The sequence below is a fragment of the Meleagris gallopavo genome, chromosome 3 (assembly GCF_905368555.1).
Source record: "Meleagris gallopavo chromosome 3, MGAL_WU_HG_1.1, whole genome shotgun sequence".
NCBI classification, from domain to species: domain Eukaryota; kingdom Metazoa; phylum Chordata; class Aves; order Galliformes; family Phasianidae; genus Meleagris; species Meleagris gallopavo.
In genome coordinates this window covers 93,534,720-93,558,537 of record NC_139406.1, presented here as the reverse complement: position 1 = coordinate 93,558,537, position 23,818 = coordinate 93,534,720, and the positions used below count along the sequence as shown (strand labels likewise).

General features: G+C 49.6%; 1 protein-coding gene across 4 annotated transcripts in view; it reads right to left on the bottom strand.

Moving 5' to 3' along the window:
• The window catches only part of ARHGAP39 (Rho GTPase activating protein 39), an 88,640-nt gene that overhangs the window by 44,827 nt on the left and 19,995 nt on the right, over positions 1-23,818 (bottom strand). For 2 of the 4 annotated variants that reach the window (XM_085221793.1, XM_085221789.1), the window contains one exon: positions 11,143-11,268. The exons of 1 other annotated variant lie outside the window; for it this stretch is intronic. In XM_085221793.1, coding sequence (XP_085077919.1) covers positions 11,143-11,268 — 126 coding nt within the window. Of the gene's footprint in view, positions 1-11,142; positions 11,269-17,343; positions 17,554-23,818 lie in introns of those variants that run through there. One more of the 4 variants, XM_085221790.1, reaches the window with a different exon arrangement.

The window sequence follows — 23,818 nt, the reverse complement described above, 5'->3', positions numbered from 1 at the left end:
TCCGTTAAGGACCTTTCCAGCCCAACCATTCCCTGGCTCTATGACCTTTAAGGACCTTTCCAGCCCAACCATTCCCTGGCTCTATGACCTTTAAGGACCTTTGCAACCCAACCATTCCCTGGCTCTATGACCTTTAAGGACCTTTGCAACCCAACCATTCCCTGGCTCTATGACCTTTAAGGACCTTTGCAACCCAACCTGTTCCATGCTTCAGTGAAGGACCTTTCCAGCCCAACTATTCCCTGGCTCTATGACCTTTAAGGACCTTTCCAACCCAACCATTCATTCCCTGGCTCGCTCTATGACCTTTAAGGACCTTTCCAACCCAACCCATTCCATGACTCTACAACCTTTAAGGACCTTTCCCACACAACCATTCCTCTGCTTTATAATCTCTAAGGACCTTTCCAAACCAATCGTGGTTCTGTAACGCTTTTGGAAGAGCACATGAATGTCAGAGCAGCCGTTTCTGGACGTTCTGCATTCCTCCTGTACGGAATGGTGTCCCAAACGTTTTGGAGGACTTGCTGCGTTGTTTCCCACTGGGAAATAGCACCGAAACCTGCCATTACATCCCACTCCCCATGCTTTGAAGGCAGGCTGAGCGCTGCCACACCGCTGTGCTATTCGTCAGCAGCCACACACGGGCTCCAAAATGACATACTGCGAGCAGCTTACTTTTGTTCCTCCTCCTCCTGCAAATTCCAGGAGAGCTCGAGGAAACAGAAGTGTCGCTGCTTGCTAATTTGGTGCTAAAACAAAAGCAAAAACCACAGGGTTTTTTCAACCAGCTCAAGCCATTCAAGGGTTAGGAGCACGCTGCCAGCTCTGCTCGCTGCCGCAGAAATGCCTTCCCCACACTGCACCGCAGCATGGCAGCCTGGAAAATGAGAGCTGCAGCCACAAGTGGTCCCTTGCTATTGCACTTCTTGTGCTTGCTCCTGCTCCTGGTTTGCTCCCCACAGGCGGCCGACATCTCTGCAGAACGCTGCTTTCCTCCAGAGGGGATCTGCAGCGCTCCTGATCCGAAAAATGGGACCAAAACCCTACAAAAATGTGTTGCAGCTTTCAAGATGGATGTTTTCTGAAATCTAAAACCTTTGGTGGGCGCAGATCTGTCACGGAGAGGTGACAGATAAGCAGGGCCCTGTGGCAGAGCTCGTTATCACGCAAGCCATTCGCGTTAACGATGTTTAATTACTTTAATCCACTTAACAACGTGCTTCACTCAAACGGGCCCGACGGATTGCTCCGATAGCAGCTCCCTGAGCTGAACGATGCTGGGGTTGCTGGTGTTTAACCTCCACCATTGGGTTGGTAGAATCACAGAACCGTTACGGTTGGGAGATCATCAAGTCCACCCCTCAACCCATCCCACCATGCCCACACCATGGGTCTTTTGCACGTGAAGTCCTACAGTCAGTGGGTTTTTTTTGTTGTAGAGTGGGAACGCACAGCAGAGCGCTACCCACGAAGGTCCTCTGGGCTCACACTGCCCCAACCTTTGGGAAAAACCCCAGTAGGCACAAGCGACTGCAGAGCAGCATTTTTATGGAAATACAGTTAAGGTGAGATATCCTGCGGAAGAAAAAAGTCTCCAAGCAGTAGAACGCCCTTCAAGGAGTCACCCGGGGCTTTTTTTTAGATTGCACCTCCCTCTGGTTGGGGGGTACACACATGTAAGAGGACAAAGACAAAGCAGTAATTCCTGGAAGGTAGCAGCAGAGCACAGAGGGAAGTGAAGTGGGTGGATGGAAGCGGATAATGTGGTTCTCATTCCTATGAACGCAGTGAAACCATTGAAGTCCATTACCACCACACTAAGTACATCGGAATACACCCATTAAAGGATCTCAGCGTGTCTTGAGGCAGAACCAACACCTCTTCCCATTCCCACGGAGCTTTCCTGCCACAAATAACTCCAAATAGCACCACTTCCTACAGAGCTAGAGGTTCTCAGGGCACTTCAGCTCACCTTCATGATCTGTCCCCAAAGCCTTCAGCAGTCAGTACGTCCCAAGGGAAAGGGGAGACCCTGAGGGAAAGGGGAGACCCCGAGGAGAAAGAGAACACCAAGCCTTGGGTTCTCCCAACCTTGCTGCATCACTTGCCAGCCCTTTGCCAGGGCGATGGAACACAGGAACTCAACGAGGTTGTGGGGTCTTCTCCTTTGAGATCTCCAAACCCTTCCGGACACGGTCACAGGCAACATGGTCTTGGTGGCCCTGCTGGAGCAGGGTTGGACCCGATGATCCCTTCCAACCTCACCCGTTCTGTGATCCCATTCCTCACGTCCTGAAACGGAGCCACAATGCCACGCATCGCCGTACCCAGTACCAGAGCAAAGTCAGCCTCGTTACTACCAACACTGCAGGCAAAGAAACTGGGTTAAACCACATCTCAGAGGAACGCAGCGAGCAGCTGCCAGAGAAATTAATATTTTAAGAAGTGGTCTCGTGTGTGACAACCGAAAAGCTGAAATTTATCTTCATCCAAAAGAGTAACGTCAGCCCTCGGACTTGCACGATGTCATCTTCAGAACAGAAATACTGCAGCTCACGGGGTTTTTATTAGCAGCTTCTTCCATTTTAGAATTTCCTAATGGAAAGCTTGAAAAAAAATCCCACCTCCAGCCCCCAAAATTAGAGTTTCTTGCTGAAAGGCTCTAGCCTCAATATTCAGATCCACCACTCGCCTTCGGTCCGCAGCGTTACGCCAATATCAGACAGGAAATCCCTACAGCCGCCAGCATTGCCAAGGCCAACGCAACCCATGCTCCACCAGCCCCTGTTAGTGGACCCCACACCCTAAATCCTTACCAACAGCCCCCTTCCAGCCAGCACATTGGTTTACCCCAAACACCGGGTTGCAGGGACAGCCATCCAGATCTTCCTGCTTGACTTTTTAATACACTACCACAATATCACAAGTGTTACCTGGACCTCCTGATTCCCTTTTTTCCCAAGATGACGTATTCCTACACTTATTTGCCACGATTTTACCTGAATTTTTCAGTAAGCTTTACCTTCTGCTTCCATTTCCCAAACAACAGTGGTCTGAACTACACTCGAAGGAAGCAGAACTCACCAGGTACATCCTTAGCATCAATTAACAGCCCACGCCGTGGTGAGGAACGAGCCCTAGACACGCTGGAAGCCACGAAGCTCACTGCTCATCAGCAGTTTCTCCCTCTGCCGCGCTGATCTCTCCTGACTCAGTATCTAATTGATAACTCTGTCCTATCATTTTCCCCTTCTTCATCACCGCTGTAATTACCATGGCTATTTCTCCTCCCCGTCAGGCTGCCTTTAATTGCTGCAGCCTTCTCCTTCAAAGCTTTAAGAGCATTTTCCTGCCCGAGCTGTTCCAGTGAAAACCCACCCAACCCATTGCTCGTTGGGTTTGGCCAACGCACACCACCAACCGTGACCACCTGCACCTCCACGGCCCCACCAGTCCCCAAGGATAGGAAGCAGACGGCGCTCCCAGGGACAGGGGTGTAATTAATCCGCCATGTAGATATCCCAAGGATAGCGAGGCGCCTCTGGCGCAGCCTCAGAGACAAGGATGGGGTGGGTGGCTTCCTTGGCACCAGTTCCCACGTCAGGAGCAGATCAGCACACGCTCCTTCAGGACATTTCCCCACCACGCTGGGACCACCGTTTGCTCCCAACTCGTTAGATTTGATATTGCAATGACTGCCCCGATGGAATGGGTTGGAACCCATACGGCAAATCCAGCTGCACCCAACGTCCCAAGGGATTTTCATTATATTATCACTACACTTCACCACCCCAAAGTTCCCACTGGGGAACAGGGGCGGAGGCAGCGCTTTTCTGGCTCCCAGCCTCACCCATGGGACTAATTAATATCCCTTAAGCACCACACCCCTAATTACAATAGACTAAGCGAGCACAAAAGCTCTTTGGTCTCAAAAGTTTGACTCGTATATTTTTTTTTCCCCCTATGAATTTACATCCTGCGGCATGCCCATTAAACCCATGTTTTTAATTACAGCATCAAAAAACTTCTTGATTAGAGTACAAAAAAAAAAAAAAAAAAAAAAAAAGCAAAATGTCGGCACTGAAATCAGAGCACACAAAGAGCTCAGTGCCTGAGCTCAGCGAGAAAACGTTTCTGACCCAAGTGAAGGGGTGAAGGGTGCCAGATCCCAGATGGCAACACGCACGAGGGATGGGTCAACTGCTGGACCTGATGATCTTAGAGGTGCCCTCCAAACTGAATGATTCTATGGGTGGGCATGGTGGGGATGGGCTGGCATTGGACTTCACAACTTTGGAGGGCTCTTCCAACCGTAATAATTCTACGATCCCAGGAGTGGGCATGGTCGGGATGGGCTGGCATTGGACTCGATAATTTGGGAGGGCTGTTCCAACCTCAGTAATTCTACGATCCCAGGAGTGGGCATGGTCAGGATAGGCTGGCGATGGACTTGATGATTTTGGAGGGCTCTTCCAACCTTAATAATTCTATGATCCCAGGAGTGGGCAGAGTGGGGATGGGCTGGCGTTGGACTCGATGATCTTAGAGGTCCTGACCAACCTTAACGATTCTATGATACAAGAGGGAGGATCCCACTGTTAATGAGGATAAAGGAGGGCAGAGCACACTGAGTCACGCAGGGTAGGATGAGGGCTGGCTGGGGCTGGGCAGATCACGCGTGCCGCGCTCCGGCACCATGCGGCGTGCACCGGGTTTGTTCTGAGCACTGTCTGCACAGGGAACAGAGGCTGCAGTGTTCCCTGCAGCCCTCTGAGGGCTTGCATGCAGTCACAGCAGGATGGAAAAGAGCAATTAAGAGGGAGCCTGTCCCCCCGCCAACAAACCCTTGCTCTCAACAGCCCTTAACCACCACTCAGTCGTTGTACGGAAGGGTCGGTCACGCGGGCACGGGCACAGAGAGCAGCGTGCAGTGCTCTGTTACTCTGCTGTAAGCACAAAACCCAGAGCCAGAAGCTGAGGAAAACACCGCAGGAGCCCTCTGAAAGCACAGGGTCAGCAGCAGCAGCAAACAAAACGTGGTTTGCAAGAGCTGAAGCAAAGCCCCAAAGCTTTTAGGGCAGCCTCGGAGCTACCTCCTCTTCCCCAGGGCTTCATTAATTGGGCTCCTAAACACAAGGCGTTGTGCTTTTTTTGGTAGATTTTTTTTTCTTTTTTCCCCCACCTAAAATTTGCCATCTACCCACTTGCAAGCATGTTGATAATACGCCCAGTGCAAGAACGTGAACAATAAGCCCCAAACAGAGCAATTATCAGCAGGAGGAGAGCGGATGCCGTACTTACACAGCCCTAATCCCCATGATTTAAGACCTGCCTGAGATCCACCTGATTTCAGGAAAAAAATAAAAAGGAAATTAAAAAAGAGGAGCTTGACCTTACCGTGTATTAGGTTTGAACTCGCAGCTGCAGCAGATGGCTTGCAAAGGGGATGGAGAAACAGTGTCTGATCACAAAAGGGAGAGAAAAACAACCTGACACCAGGAGGGTCAGGAAGGGGAATGGTTTTAAGATAAAGGAAGGGATGTTGGGAGGAAATTTTTCACTCAAAGGGTGGTAAGGCTCAGAGAAACCGAGGGTACTCCATCCCTGGAAGTGCTCAAGGCAAGACTGGGTGGGGTTTGGACAACCTGATCCGGTAGGTGGATACCAGCACGTGGCAAAAGTGTGGCTGGGGGGATTGGGGTCCCTTCCAACCCAACCATTCTACAGCTCTATGATCTTTAAGGACCCTCCCAACTCAACCATCCCATAGCTCTATGATCTTTGAGGACCCTTCCAACCCAACCATCCCATAGCTGTAGGATCTTTGAAGACCTTTCCGATCCGACCCGTCCTCTGGTTCTACGATCCTTAAAGATTCTTCCAAAAAGCACTCAGCTTTTGGAAAGACGTGGATGGCCACAGTGCAACCAACACAGAATCTGAGCTTGAAACCCTACATGTGTAATACATGGGGCAAGTGGTCACAGTCTGGCAACGTACAATCAATTTTTTCATGCTCCACAACAATTTATGTGGAGTAGTTTACTATTAAAATGGAATTGTAATAGGGATTTGGAACATAATGTTTATCCCTGTGATCAATGCCTATTTGATCAGAGAGTTGATCTCTGCTGAAATAACCTTATTTTTTCAAGCCAGAGGCACACAGGGGTACTTACAATCACCACCACCCAGCAATAGCACAACCAGTTCAATTTTTCATAGAATCACAGAACGTTCTGGGTTGGAACGGACCTTGAAGAACATCCAGTTCCAACCCCAATACCACGGGCTCATTTGGGGGCACATTTCCTCCTGCGAGAAGCACCTGGGGGCATCTCAATAGCTCCCAATGAAAGGAGGTGAGTTTGTCTCATTCTGTGCAGCCCCAACTGCCCACTCCATCCATTTTCCAGTTGCTCACCCCCTTCATATCTCAGCTCACGTCTCAGATCCTGCAGCTTCTCCTGCATCCCAGAATTCAGGAACGCATCACCTACTCTGCCAGGTTTCACAGAGATTTATTTTAATTGGGCTTTGCTGAGGCCAGATGACTTATTATCACTTGAGGATGAGTGCTGTGCTAACGCTGGGAAGCCCCGTTGTGCTTCCAGCCCCATCTCCATCCCACCACGCGGCACCAAACAACGTCTCTGCCTCCCAAACCACACAACTGGGAGAGCACTGACCTACTTGGCAGCAGCGCCAAGAGCCCGTGCTCTTTTTTTTTTTTTCTTTCTTTCTTCTTTTTTTTCTTTTTTAATGATTTAAGACAACTCAAATGGGAGGCCCCAGGGAGAAGGGAATTCCACAAAGTCATTAACGGGGCGCCGGGGGGACAGCTTGTGAGCCAGCGATCAGCGCTGCTCCTGTAAGCCTAAATCCCTCCACCAATTTGCCAAAAGCCTCATCAAACAAATTTTACATCAGGCTTTGACAGCTGACAGATTGAAGCCTGTAGGCAAGGAGAGGGCTCCCAAAGAAAGGAGTTAGTGCAACCAGCAGCAACAGGGATAGATGTCAGCTAGCCAACGAGGCACGAATGTCAGGAAAAGTGGATGTCTGTCTTCTCAGCTCTGGGTCTCTTATCCTTGGCTTCCACATCCCAAGCTGTAGCATCAAAATGCCTCCAAGAATGCTTCAAGTGCAATAAATACAGCTCGTGTTCCTTGATGTAGCCGCCACAAAAAAGGCTCAGCACAGAGGAGAGTCTCGGGGTAAGAAAAGGAAGTGAAACCTGAAGACTGCTCTTCCTTGGTCCTTCCCAAGCACAGATGTAAAAAAGTATCACGAGAGAAAAGCTGTGAATCAACAATCACAGAGTCATCTAGGTTGAGAAAAAAAAATATATGAATCAGGCTGCCCAGAGAAGCTGTGGATGCCCCATCCCTGGAGGTGCTCAAGGTCAGATTGGATGGGGTCAGTGCAGCCTGGTCAATGGCAAGTGAGCCTGCCCGTGGCCGGGGTCGGGGCTGGGAGAGCTTTAATGTCCTTTCAAACCCCAAACCTTTCTGGGATTCTTTGAGAAGACCTTCAAGATGACCAATGTGATCACAAAAATCACAGAATTGTCTAGGTGGGAAAAGACGTTCAAGCCCAACCACCAACCTGAGTCCCATCACCAAACCAGATCCCTTAGGGCCCCATCCACGTATCTCTCACATCCACATATCTCTCAAATACCTCCAGAAATGGGCGTATTGTTCTGGGCAGCCCCTCTCAATGCTTCCTCCTTCCGTAGGGCTTCACAATGCTCTACTGCTCCTTCGCCCAAACCAGAGCTTGTCACATGGAGGTTTAGATTCTCCCCATCCCACCTGCCATGCAACGCATTGGCCAGGGCTTTGCGTCACGCGACTGCTGCTCCTTGTCCCACACATCAAGTGCCTGAGTCTTGTGAACAGCCATTGTACAAGGGTTGCTTGTTCCCACGTCGCCGGGGCAGACAAAGGCTCCCAACTCGCAGCCAGTGCCCACGTAGGGACTTTATAGATCAGCTTTGTTCTAGAGGACAGCGTTGAGCTCATGCACTCAAGACTGTGCGAGTTTATTGAGCTGAACATCTGCCTGATAGGCACTGATGATTTCATAGAATCATTCCACAAAATGGTTTGGGTCGGAAGGACCTTAAAGCCCAGCCAGTCCCAAACACGTGGGCAAGGGCACCTCCCATTGACCAGGTGCCCAAAGAATATCCAACCCAGCCATTAAAGTCACAAAGCCTGAGCTTTGCAGTGGGAAGAGGGCCACCCTTAATTCGCCGTTCTACTCGTCTGTAAAATAGCAACATCCCCTCTAGCCGTGCAAGAGGCTGTCATCAGACCCTTTCCAAACGAAGGTCAGAACGTGGTTTAGGGTCTCTCTGTCTGAGAGCTGGAACAAGGAACCCCACAGTCAGGGAGACGAAGCCTTTGATGATAAATAAAGCAACACCAGACCTCCAGCCCTCTGAGAAAGGTCAACTGCCATCCAATATTCCCATCCAGCCCCACTCAGCTCAAGGCTACAGCAGAGGAAGTGGGGAGGGACTTACGTCTGACCCCGGCCTCCACCTGTAAAGTAGGCGCATGCTCCTCAACCCACCTCTTCCTCAGGGACAGCAGCTTCTTCACTCACCTTTTCCACATCCCTTTTCATCAGAGCATAACGCGGCCACCAGATGGGCCAGAACCCCACAGAACTCCCAAATAAACACACAGCTCTTTGAGGGACTTCTTTTTAACAGATATTGTAGAAGGTTGGAGAAGACCTCCAAGATCATCAAGTCCAATTGTTGACCCACCTCCACCACTCACAGACTACGAGGGTTGGAAAAGACTTCCAAGCTCAAGCCCAACCCCAACCCACCCCAGCGCGCCCACTGACCATGGCCCCAGGTGCCACACATCCACGGCTCTTGAGTATCTCCACCACCTCCCTGGGCAGTTGTTTCAGTGCATCACCACTCTTCTGGAGAAGAATTTTCTTCCAATACCCAACTCGACCTCCCCCAGCACAAGGTGAGGCCATCACCTCTCATCCTATCGCTGCTACCTCAGCACACCCTCCTTTCAGAGAGCTGTGAGGGGTGAAGAGCTCTCCCCCACAGCCTCCTCTTCTCCAGTCCCGACCACACCAACTCCATCAGCTGCTCCCCGCAGCACCGCGCTCCACATCCCTCACAGCTCTTTGTTGCCAAGCGATGTCCTCCAATCCACAATTCAGCTGACACATCCCCAGCTCCCTGACGTCTCCGCAATCAGCTGCAGACAGCTGACTTGCACTCGGACAAACACTGCTATATTTGCACTCCATGGCTGCGCTCTGCTTCGCAAGTTTGCATAATTCATCTTCAAGTGCCATCCTTCACCCCGGAAGCTCAAAGCCACGCCGATGCCGGACCCATCCTGTAGGACGGGGTCAGCACTTGGCAATTTCCTGCTCTTTTTATCTCATGCAAAAAACAGGATCTAAACCTCCTGCAGCCAAGCACAGTGCTGCGTGATTGGTTTGCTGCGGGAAACCGTGTGCTCTGTGGGAATCTGAGTCCTCTTGGGGGAATGCTCATCCCCGTGCACAGTGCTGCAGTGCCACGGCCACAAAGCTATTTTGAGACAAGGATGCTAATTGCAATCTTTCCTATGCTGACACACACGTGAAGATCAGGGGTGCAGCGAAAGGGGAAAATGCTTTTTGCTTGAAAACGGCTTCGTTTGGAGAGTCAGTTCCCTGAGGCGTGCAAAGAAGGCACATAAGTCTGAAACCAAACCAGCTCTGGACTTGCCCTGCCTGGGATATGCCTCTCCCCAGTAGATCTAAATGAAATCCCACTGCTTGGCTCAACCTGGATACACCAACCCCTGGCTAACCGAGCACTGGATATCCCATCTCTTGGCACTGCATGTCCAAGCACAGCACTAAACCCAAAGCTGGGCGTTTTGTTTCTGTCAATACTTGCTACGTGTCCAGGTGACCCGGTGCCAGCCTGCTCGGCTGTGGGTTGAAATACTGAAGCACAGCTGTCTGCACCCGAATCCTTCCCCACTTCAGATCACTCAGAGCACTTCACCTGGCTGCTTGATTGCCAGGGAAGATATCAGCTGCGCAGCCCACGCCTTCAGATCCAAAGCCCTGAGAGCAGATGTGGGGCAGAGATATGCTGCGTTTCCCTCAGCTCTCCAGGTACAGCCATTGCCCATCAGTTGTGCAAGGAACTGGTGTTTCTTCCCCTGCACAAACAGACTGCTACTGGAAAAGTCCACCAGAAATCACAAATTGATATTTAAAAAAAAAAAAAAAAAAAAAGAACTAAAAAAAAAAAAGGAAGCATTATTTGGAACCAACTGACACTGATTGGCTTGCTCATCAGCAAAGGATTTTTTTCAATATATAAAAAACATTGGATATCAACATAGCATCACAGAACTGTTAAAGTTGGAGAAGACCTCTCAGATCACCAACCCCAGCCCCAACTCATCTGCACCCACTCTGTCCCTCAGTGCCACATCTTCAGTCCTTGAACGCCTCCAGTGACAGTGACTCCACCACCTGACCACTTCTTACTGGAAGAAATTTTTCCTAGTACCCAACCTGACCCCCCGCCCTCCACCTGTAACACCAACCAAAAAGATATAGCTCACAGCTCACAGACAGCACCAATTCTCCCAGTCCAGCCACACCAGACTATGAACTGGATCAAAGAATGGGTCGGAACTGCTTCCAAACCTTTCATAGAGCGATCTGAGTGAAGGCAAGAAAGATTCTGGAGAGCATCCAGCAAAGATCCAATCCAACTGGAGAATATCGGGATTTGACGGTTGGACTTCACCATCTTGGAGGTCTTCCCTAACCTTAATGCTCCCGTGAGTGGTCATGGTGGGGATGGGCTGACAGACGGACTTCACTGATCTTGGAAGCCCTTTCCAACCTTAATGATTCTACGGTATTTTTTTCCTGCAGAAGCCTGAGACTCCTAAGAAGAGTTCTCCCCAAAAACTCTACTTGGTGCCCAAAAACCCAAACACATCAGTGGGGTTTTGCTCCTGAACCACCTCTGGCTTAGCACGCTTGAGCTCAACCATAAAAGCCAAGTGGAAGCTGTTCACCTTCTTCCCTTTCACATCAGATTTACCACGCAGGACTGGAAGTAGGAGAGCTCACCCAAACGGAGAAGATTTTGCTCGTGCCCTTTCCGTGACGTACTCCAGGCTCTGCTGGTTGAGCAGCATCGCTCTCCACAGAAATTCTTCACAAACAAACCCAACACACTCACAGATGGTGTAGCCCCTGAGGAAAACAATCTTTTATTAACGCCCACAATGGCGTCACCGAGTGCATCCTTCAGGTTTTATTATGCACACCCGCATCACGCCGCCCCACCGCGGGACCTGGCTGCCCTGCTGCCGTCTTTACTGCTTCTGTAATTTTATTTCCAATTCTGCAATGGGAATTAAACATGGTCCACGTGCTGAGTGGGGAGAAGCAAAGAGAAGGAGCTGAAAAGCGTTGGGTTGCAGATGCAGGAGGAGCTGAAGGGCATCGTGTTAGAGAGGAGGTCAACAACGGGCTCAGTCTAAGAACCACTGAAGTTTTTTGGGGCTGAACGTGCCCCACTCCCTCTACAGGGCTGTGAATACACACACAGTATTTCCTGTTTTAGATCCCAAAGAAGCCCCTGGTTCTTATCCAAAGCTCAGGCCCTGCACTGTGCAAGCAGAATTAATTCCCAATGCCAGAACTCTTCCCAGCAAACCCAGGTGCTCTGGTTGAGCTCAGCAATCAAAGCAAGCAGCCCACGTTCTGCTGAAGCAGGAAAATCCTCCCGGTGGTGTTTGACAGCGCGCCTCCGGTTGCACGCAGCTGCTTCAGCATCGCGATGCTATCAGGGATCCCAACCTGCACGGAGGGTTTGTGTTACCCTCATCTCCGCAGTTAACAGCACCGTGCCAACTCCCGATCCTTAAATGAACTTCTTTCCAACCATGGCATCTCTCTGAGCTGTCCCACCCTAATTCTGGTGGCTCAGCAGATGGTTACCAGCCCTGGTCCATCAGCGGGACAGCTTCAGCAGTGCAGCAAGCCGCAGACGTGTTTGGATGTGATAAATCCCTTGAAAGAAAGAAAAAACAACAACTTTGGCTGGGAGCTAATCTTCTTTGATAAGAATCAGTGTGGGAACTGGAAGCTCCAGTAACAACAAGTCAAAGCCTATTTATACAAGGAATCTGCACCGGAGATCCAGAGGAGAACGTGCAGGAGTGACACTGGAAAGCATGCACCGAGAAAATACCCACTAATGCTCTCATTTTGTTGAATGAAGACTGGGAAAACACAGCTGCAACGCTTCCACAGACCTCCATCTAGAGCAGGACGTTGCTAAAGACACTGAAGTTCAGCTTTCAGGTCATGGTGGGGATGGGTCGGCGGTGGGGCTGGATGATCTTGGAGGTCCCCTCCAATCTCAATGATTCTATGAGCAAGCACGGTGGGGATGCGTTGATGGTCGCACTGGATGATCTAAGCGGTCTCTTCCAACTTAGTGATTCTATTCTATGACCCTAAGAAGTCCATGGCGATGACATGTGGAAGCTCTGCAGCCTGGTGTCCACCAAGGCTTCACAGTGCTCTTCGGTGAGCTCCAGGCTCTCACTGCTTCGTGGCCATTCCTACACCTGAATGGCAGTGACATTCCTCTCCCACCACCCTTGGCACATGGGATCAGGTTGAAAACAGCCAACCAGGCTTCGCAAGTGAAAGGCAGAGCAAGGCGGGACATGGCTTATGAGCAGATGGTGGTCAGAACCAGGTGGTGGGCTTTAGGAAATAGAAAACTAGAAAGAAAAAGAATGAGCATTTCCAACTCAGTTGATCAGGTGCAAGCTTGTAGATTGTTAATAGGGAAACACAGCAATAGGGCTGTGTTTCTACATTAAGACCAGCAAGACCTTCAAGACCATCAATTCCAACCCCAACTCATCACCATCATGCCCACTAGCCACGTCCCTCACTGCCAACATAGCCAGATTTCATTGAACACAACCAAGTGGTTGGGAGCTTTCTTTCAAAACTTGGGATTTGGTGCGACCTGGAGCGAGGAGTCCTCGACGCCTTTCTGGTCAGCCTATCTCGGCACAAGCGTGAAGATGACAGAGCCATAGAAGATCCAGAGTTCGAAAGGACCCACAAGGATCACAGAGTCCAGCTCTTGGCTCCATGCACGACCCAAAACCCAAACTGAGTGCATTGTTCCCAGTGCTCCCTGAGCTCCAGCAGCTCAGGGCCGTGCCCACCACCCTCTGTTGAAGACCCCTTTCCACTCTGTCCCCAGCAGACGATGTCTCCAGCCACACGCATGCCCTTGCTGCTGTCTCACCCTATCACAGAGCTTTCTGAAACGAGAAAACTCACCCAGAAACTGCAGCCTGTTGGACCAGCCACCAGAATCGCCTCAAAGGTCTTGCCTTTGGCTTCGCTGCTTTGCTTAGGCTTCCTCTGCCCACACAAGTCCCTTCTCCCTGTCATTTCTTCTTCCCCCAGGTAGATTTACCAAGGGGAGCTGCCACAATTACTTTAATCATTTCTCTTGGTCCATCTCCACTTTCTCACAACTCTCGATCTAAGCCATCACTCCCTCGAGCTCTCCACAACGTCCGAGATGTTCCGCACTGAAATCCCACCCCTGGACACATCCTCTGCTGACTCCACTGTCAGCAGCTGCCTTCCACTTCCACTACATCGCAGAATGGCTAAAAAAGACCTCCAAGGCCATCAGTGTCCAACTACCGATCCACCCCCACCATGCTCACTCCTAGAATTGTGGAATCATTAAGGCTTGAAAAGACCTCCAAGATTATCAAGTCACCCCCACTATCTATTGGATGTTATGAGCTATTTTTTTCAATTTCCCTTTTAGGAGTAGATGACCTCAAAATAAAATTTTGGACCTCACGAGACAACCAAGTCCTCTACTAAAGTGATCCTCAATATCTGGAATATTTTGGGAATCCCTAGAGTTCAGTACCAGCTTTCAAATTTAATTACCGAGAGCACTAAGCTGGAAACAGATTTCCATCACTCACGTTTCTGAAAATCAGGCCAGATTTTCAGCAGTTACCCGCAGGACCCAAAGGTTTTCTGCAGCTGGAAGTAGGCAGCGACTCCCACAACGTACCCAAGCAGAGATGACACACAGCCCCATCCTTTGGGAACAAACGTTCACTTTGAACCACTTTTCCTCTTTCCTTGCTGTTATTTAAAAGTCAAACAGCAGCCCAGATGAGAGATGTCAGCCTTAGAGGGCTGAGCCCTTTTATCACCCATCCAGGCTTGAGAAGGAAAGGTCACAGCAGAAATTCTCCATACAAAGAGAAAAGACTTTTATGAAATGCAAAGGTCATGTGTAACGAGCATAGCCCAGCCAGTGCTTCTGAGCACTGTTTGATTCATTTGCATTCTAGATGTGGACAGAGGAATTACCTCTTACGACACATGAGCACGCTTTCTTCTGTTTTAAAAACCAACCTCCACCTGAATTTTAGATATATATATATTTTTTTACAAGCCTCCATCCTGTTGTAAATCAATTCCAGCCATTAATGATCCATCTCGCTATCCAGCAGCAACGCCTTTGATGTTTCATTATTCCCCAAAAGCCTCACCACTCCTTTTGATCATCAAATATACCAGAGATGAGATCACATGCTTCGGGACACGGAATCCCCCCTCAAGCCTAAAACAAGAAGAGCTGGACTCAACGATGCCCTCCAACTTGGGATATTCTATGATTTGATGATCCTTAAAACCAAAAATACGTTGAGAGACCGAAACTGGAGCTGGACTTGATGATCTCTGCAGGTTTTTTCCAACTGAACAACACTAAGTGTTCTGATTATTGATAATTTCAGGAGTCTCCAGGATGAGGTAGTGTTTAGGCATACGTAGGCTCAAAGTAAAACCTCTTTTAGGCATACTTCCAGCTGTTCTGGCTTGGGATGCTGCTGTTTACCTCTGTTTCAAGCCAGGAATCCACAAACGCTTCTCCCACCCCACCCCAATGCCAGGAATGGCAAAAGGTCTCCGAGGAATTAACAGGAAACGGGGCTTGAACTCAGCAGCAAAACTGAAATAATCAGATCCGAGCTCTGCACCAACACTTACTGTGAACTTTAACTCACCCTGGACATTCCTAAGCGATTGCTATTTTGGTGCTGCAGCATTCTCATCCTTGCAAGAGGAAAACAAGCCAGCCCTCCACAGCGCTCTGCTTTTCATCTCTGCACTCAGCTCTTCCTCTCCCCGACCTCCTCCTGAGGCTGCATTCATAGCAACTGGCGTTGGACAACGATCTTGGACCACTGTACAGCCAACCAGATGACATCTGGGGCTCAAAAACAGAAAAGAGTCCTCACGTGACTGACAAAATGTGACAGGAACCAAATTTAGATCTTGTCAGTGAGGTTTTTTCTTGTTTCTTTGGGCAGTTTTTATGTTGAAATATAAAAGAATTGGGTAAGATGTAACGAATTGAGTAAGATGTAAAGATTGGGGGTTGGAACTAGATGGCCTTTAAGGCACCTTTCAACTCAACCAGCCCGTGGTTTTGCGATCTCTACGGTCCCCTCCAACCCAACCATCTCATGGCTCTATGATCCTTAAGGACCCTTCCAGCCCGACCATTCTATGGCTCTATCATCTTTAAGGACCCTTCCAACCCAACCACCCTATGGCTCTATGATCTTTAAAGACCCTTCCAACCTATCCCATGGCTCTGTGATCTTTAAGGACCCTTCCAGCCCAACCATCCTACGGCTCTATGATCTTCGAGGTTCATTCCAACCCAAGGCATTCTATGTTCCTACAATTCTACATCTGAGCAATTATGGTAAGTCTATTACTAAAGCTACAATTAAAAAATGTGATGAAATGTAACATGGCCAGATCCATTAACTCCCTCGCTCCTGCTCAACAGCCAAACACAGCATAAATAATTTCATTATTTTAAAGCTAACTTCACTTCTTACGGGTTTGCAATTATTTCATCTCACCTTGACAGTTTTCAGTTTTGCTGGTGAGATCAGAGCCTGCTTTATCTCACAATTAGCCATAGGAAATCATACAGCAGTTCCCCGAGAGCACGATGAAGAGCATTACTTCCCCATTTAAAAGGGAATTTCACACAGTTGCACTCCTATTTCCCCTGCAGCAAACACCCAGCACCATCCTATAAGGGAAGGCGTGAAGCCAGCTCAATGCAGGATGCTGCAGAGCTCATCTCTCTGCTTAGGAGACGGACCTGATGATATTATGAGTCCTTTCCAACTTGGGACGTGCTATGGTTCTTAGATGCTGTCTGCAGGCTACTCAACAGGAACCACTGGAGGACAAGGTGGCACCAGATACACACGAAGAGACTACAAGATAATATTAAATACCATCAGCTGATACATTTATAACCTGCCTAGGAAAGGCAAAGAATGGAAGAAATCCCCCCAAAACGCTGTTTCATTCGCCAGTAAGAAAGTTTAGCATAAGAAACGGACCCTCTGAACACCTTTGCATACAGAAGCAGTAGCACAGTTCTCAGGTACATCTGTACCCATTGGAGCACCGAGTGCCTTCCCAACCCAACCCAACCCAACCCAAGCATCCTTCCAGCTTGCAGTCTGTCCTGGAAACCATTAACTTAAGTAGTCCACAGGAATGGAAGCAAGAAACAAGACCAAGAAGTGGAAGGCAGCAATCTGAGCATCCGAATCATATCCTCCAACATCATATTTCTCCCCACGCACCCCCAGCACCCAACTTTTCCACAAGTGGAAGAGCTGCAGCCTTTTCAGGACCTCTTCACCCCCTCACTCATTCTCCTGCACCTTCCTAGAAGGGTCTCCAGGTAGCTCATTAACCAAAGGGCAAGATGCGCCGGGCACTTCCCAGAACGCAGAGCAGGTAAGGTCACAGAATGACTTAGGTTGGACAGGACCCTTGGAGCTCATCAGGTCCAAACCAGTTGCACCAGAACAGTCGGAAAACTTCACCCACCCAAAAAGCTGAGTCCTCCCCAAACGCTGTGTGAGCACCTTCCACCGGTTTCCCCATTGATGAGCAACACAGGTGGGGACAACGTGGCTTCACAACCAACACATTCAGCTTCAAAGCAGCCCTACAGCTTTCACAGGTGACCTTCCAGGTGAGCGGGGTTGGTCTGTGGGAAGGAACAAACCTCTGTAATGCAGCACCCTCTTAAACAGGAGAGTAAAAATTTGGAGAAAAATTAGAGAAATGGAACAGGCTACGAAAATCCAGAAGCTGGAACAAACTCATTGAGTCGCATTATGTTAATTCGAGGCTAGACTTGGTACATACCAAACATTTGAGACGAATCCTGGCATTTAGGGGTCTCAGAAATCCAACCCGTGTCGCGTTTTCCCCAAAACTGGCAAGGATAAGTGAAGTTAGAGCTAGCTGGCCCTCCTGCTAGCCCCCTGCCATGCACTTCGGAGAGATTGGGGTATTTATTCCCTCTTCCTGGTCCAACACAGCCTCCACCACCACCCTTGCTCCCATGGGACATTCACTGCACCAAATAGGCTCCTTACCCAGAGCTGCAGCCTCCACCGCCCGCCTCCCTCATTCCGGAGTGATATCAATCTGATTTCAGGCACAGGAAATGAAAAGGGCCATTGTCGAGGTCGCTGGAAACATCTGGCTGAGCACCCATCCCACAATGGCCCTCTTGTTCCCTCGTGGAACCATTCTGATGGGGTGAGGCAATGCCTCGGGGGCTCACAAATTGCTGCTTCCGCGCCCTCCGGCTCTACTGCCTTCGTGCCTCTCCTCCGGGAGATTTCAAAGCTTTCATTTTGCTCGAGATGCATTGTAAATGCTCAATCAAGCGAGATCGCAGCTCACATTCGAGCTGCAAATTTCAGCCTTCCTCCAGTGCCTCCCAGAGTGTCAAAAGGCTCTCATGGAGCACGGCTGCCTCTGCCAAAGACCCCTATTTGCTTCTGATCTCTACTAAACCTTCCGCGTCTAACAGCTGGAACGCAAGGAATCAAACATCCCAGGAGTGCCTTCCGTCTCCTCCTTCCCACCCACTTCAGTTCAAACAAGGAATACTGGAGCCCAAACCCAACTGTGTCGCGCTCACAGCCTATTCATCCTTCCATCACCAGCCCTGCAAGACACCCAGGGCCATTCGGTGCTGCACCATCCCTTCAGCCCAATGCTGCCAGACGAGAAAGGCTGAAGGAAAAGCCACTCGCATGCCAACCACCGAGCAAAGAGGAGAATTCTGAGGCTGAGTTGGCTGTAGGTGCATGCAGAGCTGTGCCAGCTCAGGTCAGAGCCCCCGGTGTCAGCTTCACGTGTTCTGCTTGCGCAAGAGGAACAACCAAAACAATTATGTTAAGGTTTAAGGTGTCTTTCAGAACAGGTGAACTCGCAGTATTACGGCTTATAACTCCTTCTCCCTGAGTCTCAATAACTTTATTCCATTGAGTACTCTGCACGGTGCAATAAAAATAATAATAATTCTCATCCCCACCGATGTTGGTGACCACAAAGGAAATCTGCAACCTGCAGAGCTTCCCCCCAGCACACGGGGTCACGGAACCACGACAGCTTGTGGATGACAAATCCTTTTCTCAAACATGTGCGCCCGCTTGGCTCCTCGCAGAACTGTGATGCCAGAGACAAGAGCTGAGCTGTGCTAATACTGCACACGGGGAAGCGTGCTCGTATTTTTAGCAAGCACCCGAGGACGTCAACACTTCAGCTCACCCAACTGGAGGCGCAGCTCAGAGACGTGGCTCTACAGCCGCTCAGTATGGCACGGGTGGGTTGGGAGAGCATTCTTGCGGGAGCCACAGATTCACAGCATTACTCACAAAGGACAGAGCCCCCAAGTGATTCACGCTCATCGTTTTAGCTCAAGTCTCCTTCCTTTCTTCACATGCCCGGGACAATGTGTTCGCCACCACCTCATTGCTCAGCTCCTCCTGCAACGCTCGCCGCAGAACTTGTCCTTCTGTCCAAGATACGTTGGGCTATTTTTATTATTATTATCACGGAGATAGAAATTCCTCTAAGCAAGACTGAATCTCCGAAAAACGAGATGCCCCTATGCTTGTGAAGAATTAAAGTTGCATTGTAAGAGCAGACTCATATTCCTGATGCCTCCAAAGCGACTGTTCTCAACTTTGTTTTGCAGAGGCTGGGCTCCCACCGGAGCTCAGCACTGAAGAGTTGGGCGCTGGTCCTCCCACTGAGCCACCCATCTTTGTTCTGGCCCTCACAACATCATCTTGTTGTCCAGCCGTGGTTAAGCTGAGGGAGATACGTCACAGGGATGAAAGGCAGCGCCATAAAGGCGACATTCATCCCCAAAGGTTGGCAAGGGCAGCAAACCCACTGGCGAGGTTTGTGCCGAGAAAGCGTAGGAGAGCGGTTGAAATGTTAAAGTTTGCATTCATGAATTTCATGTCCCGGAAAAGACAAAACAAAATCCTCGAGATGTATTAATGCAGAAGTCAAGAGAAGATGACGGAGCCAGACTGCACCGGCCCTTTTCCTTGTCTCCCCCCTGGGAGGGATGGGCTGTGAGCGAACTCTTAGTCAGAAGGAGACAGAAGCGCTTCACAAAGCGGCATTGCAAAAGCCCTGTTACAAAACCTCCTGAAAAAGGGAGGGGAGAAGGGATCAGACCAGCAGGAGGGACGCTGCGGCTCCACTGACTGAGAGTAGAGATTATTGTAAACCTTGCTTAATTAGGGCATTAGCCTGCTAATTCTATTTAATAAAAATAGATGATAGAGTTGGCTCTGCACCTGACAAAGAGGGCACAAAGAGGGTTCTTTCCATTGGTGTAGGATCAAAAGGATCCCTTCCAAACTGGGATATTCCACGATTCAGTACCATCAGAAGAGACTTTGCTCCGTTCTAAGACCCATTTCCCATGGTCAGTAAATGGGGGAAGGAAGAGGACCGCTCCCAAATACCACCACCACCTTCCTGCCCTGCTCCCAGCAGGATGAGCCTGAACCAGCCCTGTAGGTCCTCACCTTACCAGACCCCTGCAACTTGTGACACCGCAGCAAATGAACGCGGCGGATGATTACAGATTGCTGAAGAGCAATTTTAATTATCTCCAATAATGTATTGGCATTGCATTAGGAGAGCTGAACAACCTTCCTTCCATCCAGGCCACCTCTACTGATACAAGAAAGGCTCAGACCACTGAGATCTCTTGCCCCAGGCTTACAACCAGACACTTGTTTGTCCAAGCCAAGAAATCACTACCTTCCACATCAGCTAGAAAGCACGCTGCCCTCAGCAGAGGCCAGGGTACATTAAGAGTTAGCTCACATGCCAGGATGAGGACATTTGCTAGGAACAGTTAAATATCATCAAGATCTCGGATATCTAATGGGGTTCCTTCACTTTGCTGGGCACACAGAGCTTGGTTGTGGGGACTTACAAAGATTGCTCAAGAAACAGAGCTGAGAACCAGTGGAAGACTTCAGTACATGCCCTCAGTAGCATAAATTCTCTTTTCATTTCATTTTCAGTGTTACACAAGAGGTCGTTTTGAATGGCAGACGAATTCCTACAGTCCCTGCCTACAGGTGGAAAACCAACATTGCCCAACTTCACAGTCAGACTGGGTCACCTTTCCAAGCAGCTATGCACATGTGAAGTAAGATATTATTATGTGCCGTTTGAGATGTATTCAGTCTCCATGTAATAGTAGGAAAGCCAGTGAAACAACATCACTTTTAGAAGTAATTAACCCCAAAAGAAGCAGCCAACAAAATGCCACCCAGCCCACGAGTTTTGCTCCTCCACCTCAGGATCATAAAACCATCAAGGTTGGAAAAGACCTCCATGATCAAGTCCAGCTGTCAGGCCCACCCCACCACGTCCGCTCACAGAATCGTTAGGGTTGGAAAAGACCTCCGAGACCCCCAGGTCCAACCCCAACCCATGCCCATTACCCATGTCCCCAAGTGCCACATCTCCACGTTTCCTTTGCGCTTTCAGGGACGGTGACTCCACTACCTCCCTGGGCAGCCTGTGCCAATGCCTGACCACACTTTCAGAGAAGAGATTTTTCCAATCTGCAACAGGCTAGAAGGAAGGAAGGGCAAGCAGCGTGCCAAATGACTGCATTCACTTTAAGCACTTGAAAACTTGCACTGCGAAGACAACTCCTTCCACGCCAAAGCAGCAGGCAGCTTCCTAAAGCTGGTGGCAGCCCAAGGAGACAGGATGCTGGGGCTGTGCCAAGCCCAAACAAACAAGATTGCAGGGGGTTGCTTAGAAACCTCTCAAAAAGACACTGAAAATTCAGATTTTGGTGAAGAGCACCGCAGTGTAGCTTTGCTTTGCAGGTCACCTTTGAGCCTGAGCAGCACTCCCAAGATTCTCACAGGTTGAGCCAGCATGGCTTTCTAGATGCCCCAAAAATCCCTCAGCAGAATGGGATTTCAATAAAAGACAGCGATACACGGGAGGAAGGCGCTGAAAAGAAAAAGAACAGAGTTACTGTAACACACGCAGCCCTGGCAGCTAATCAAGGAGACAGATGAAGGCAGCAATCTGTCTCCTTAAGACATGCATTTAATTTTTTATTTTTTATTGCTGCATAACCGTGTTGGAAGATGCTCGTGAAATGGCTGCGGCGCGAGGGGGCTGCACCGGGAGAGTCCCTCTGCAATCACGAGGGAGGCAATGAGGAATGTCATCGTTAGCAGTGCTTAATTGCCAGTAGCCAGCACGCTCCTTTGCATTCATTATTAACTTTCTAACGTACCTGTGCACCAGGATCACAAAGCAGGCTTTGCTCCAAGCTCTGCTGCAGCTGTCATTGAGGGATGTCACCTCCCCACGCGTGGCCCCCAGCAACGCCCAAGGTTACCTCCTGCATTATGTCAGAATGATTGGGCTTAGGAAAAAAGACTGAGATTGACTTTTTATGCGCCCTGACAGCAATAGGACACGGGGAATGGTTTTAAGCTAAAAGAGGGGAAATTTAGATCAGGTGTTAGGAGGAAATTCTTAACCATGAGGGTGATGAGGCAATAGAACAGGTTGCCTGGAGAAGCTGTGCGTGCTCCATTCCTGGAGGTGCTCAAGACCAGACTGGATGGGGTTTGGGCACTTTGGTCAGTGAGAGCTGTTCCTTCCCATGGGGTTGGAATTGGACAGGCTTTGAGGTCCAACCCAAACATTCCATGGTTCTGCAGTCTTTAAGGCCCTTCCAACCCAACCATTCCACGATTCCATGACCTTTAAGGCCCTTCCAACCCAACCATTCCACGATTCCATGACCTTTAAGGCCCTTCCAACCCAACCATTCCACGATTCCATGACCTTTAAGGCCCTTCCAACCCAACCATTCCACGATTCCATGACCTTTAAGGCCCTTCCAACCCAACCATTCCACGATTCCATGACCTTTAAGGCCCTTCCAACCCAACCATTCCACGATTCCATGACCTTTAAGGCCCTTCCAACCCAACCATTCCACGATTCCATGACCTTTAAGGCCCTTCCAACCCAACCATTCCACGATTCCATGACCTTTAAGGCCCTTCCAACCCAACCATTCCACGATTCCATGACCTTTAAGGCCCTTCCAACCCAACCATTCCACGATTCCATGACCTTTAAGGCCCTTCCAACCAAACCATTCCACGATTCCATGACCTTTAAGGCCCTTCCAACCCACCCATTCCACGATTCCATGACCTTTAAGGCCCTTCCAACCCAAACATTCCACGATTCCATGACCTTTAAGGCCCTTCCAACCCAACCATTCCACGTTTCCATGACCTTTAAGGCCCTTCCAACCCTACCATTCCACGATTCCATGACCTTTAAGGCCCTTCCAACCCAACCATTACACGATTCCATGACCTTTAAGGCCCTTCCAACCCAACCATTCCACGAATCCATGACCTTTAAGGCCCTTCCAACCCAACCATTCCACGATTCCATGACCTTTAAGGCCCTTCCAACCCAACCAATCCACGATTCCATGACCTTTAAGGCCCTTCCAACCCAACCATCCAACCACTCCATGACCTTTAAGGCCCTTCCAACCCAACCATTCCACGATTCCATGACCTTTAAGGCCCTTCCAACCACCCCATTCCACGATTCCATGACCTTTAAGGCCCTTCCAACCCAACCATTCCACGATTCCATGACCTTTAAGAGCCTTCCAACCCAACCATTCCACGATTCCATGACCTTTAAGGCCCTTCCAACCCAACCATTCCACGATTCCATGACCTTTAAGGCCCTTCCAACCCAACCATTCCACGATTCCATGACCTTTAAGGCACTTCCAACCCAACCATTCCACGATTCCATGACCTTTAATGCCCTTCCAACCCAACCATTCCACGATTCCATGACCTTTAAGGCCCTTCCAACCCAACCATTCCACGATTCCATGACCTTTAAGGCCCTTCCAACCCAACCATTCCACGATTCCATGACCTTTAAGGCCCTTCCAACCCAACCATTCCACGATTCCATGACCTTTAAGGCCCTTCCAACCCAACCATTCCACGATTCCATGACCTTTAAGGCCCTTCCAACCCAACCATTCCACGATTCCATGACCTTTAAGGCCCTTCCAACCCAACCATTCCACGATTCCATGACCTTTAAGGCCCTTCCAACCCAACCATTCCACGATTCCATGACCTTTAAGGCCCTTCCAACCCAACCATTCCACGATTCCATGACCTTTAAGGCCCTTCCAACCCAACCATTCCACGATTCCATGACCTTTAAGGCCCTTCCAACCCAACCATTCCACGATTCC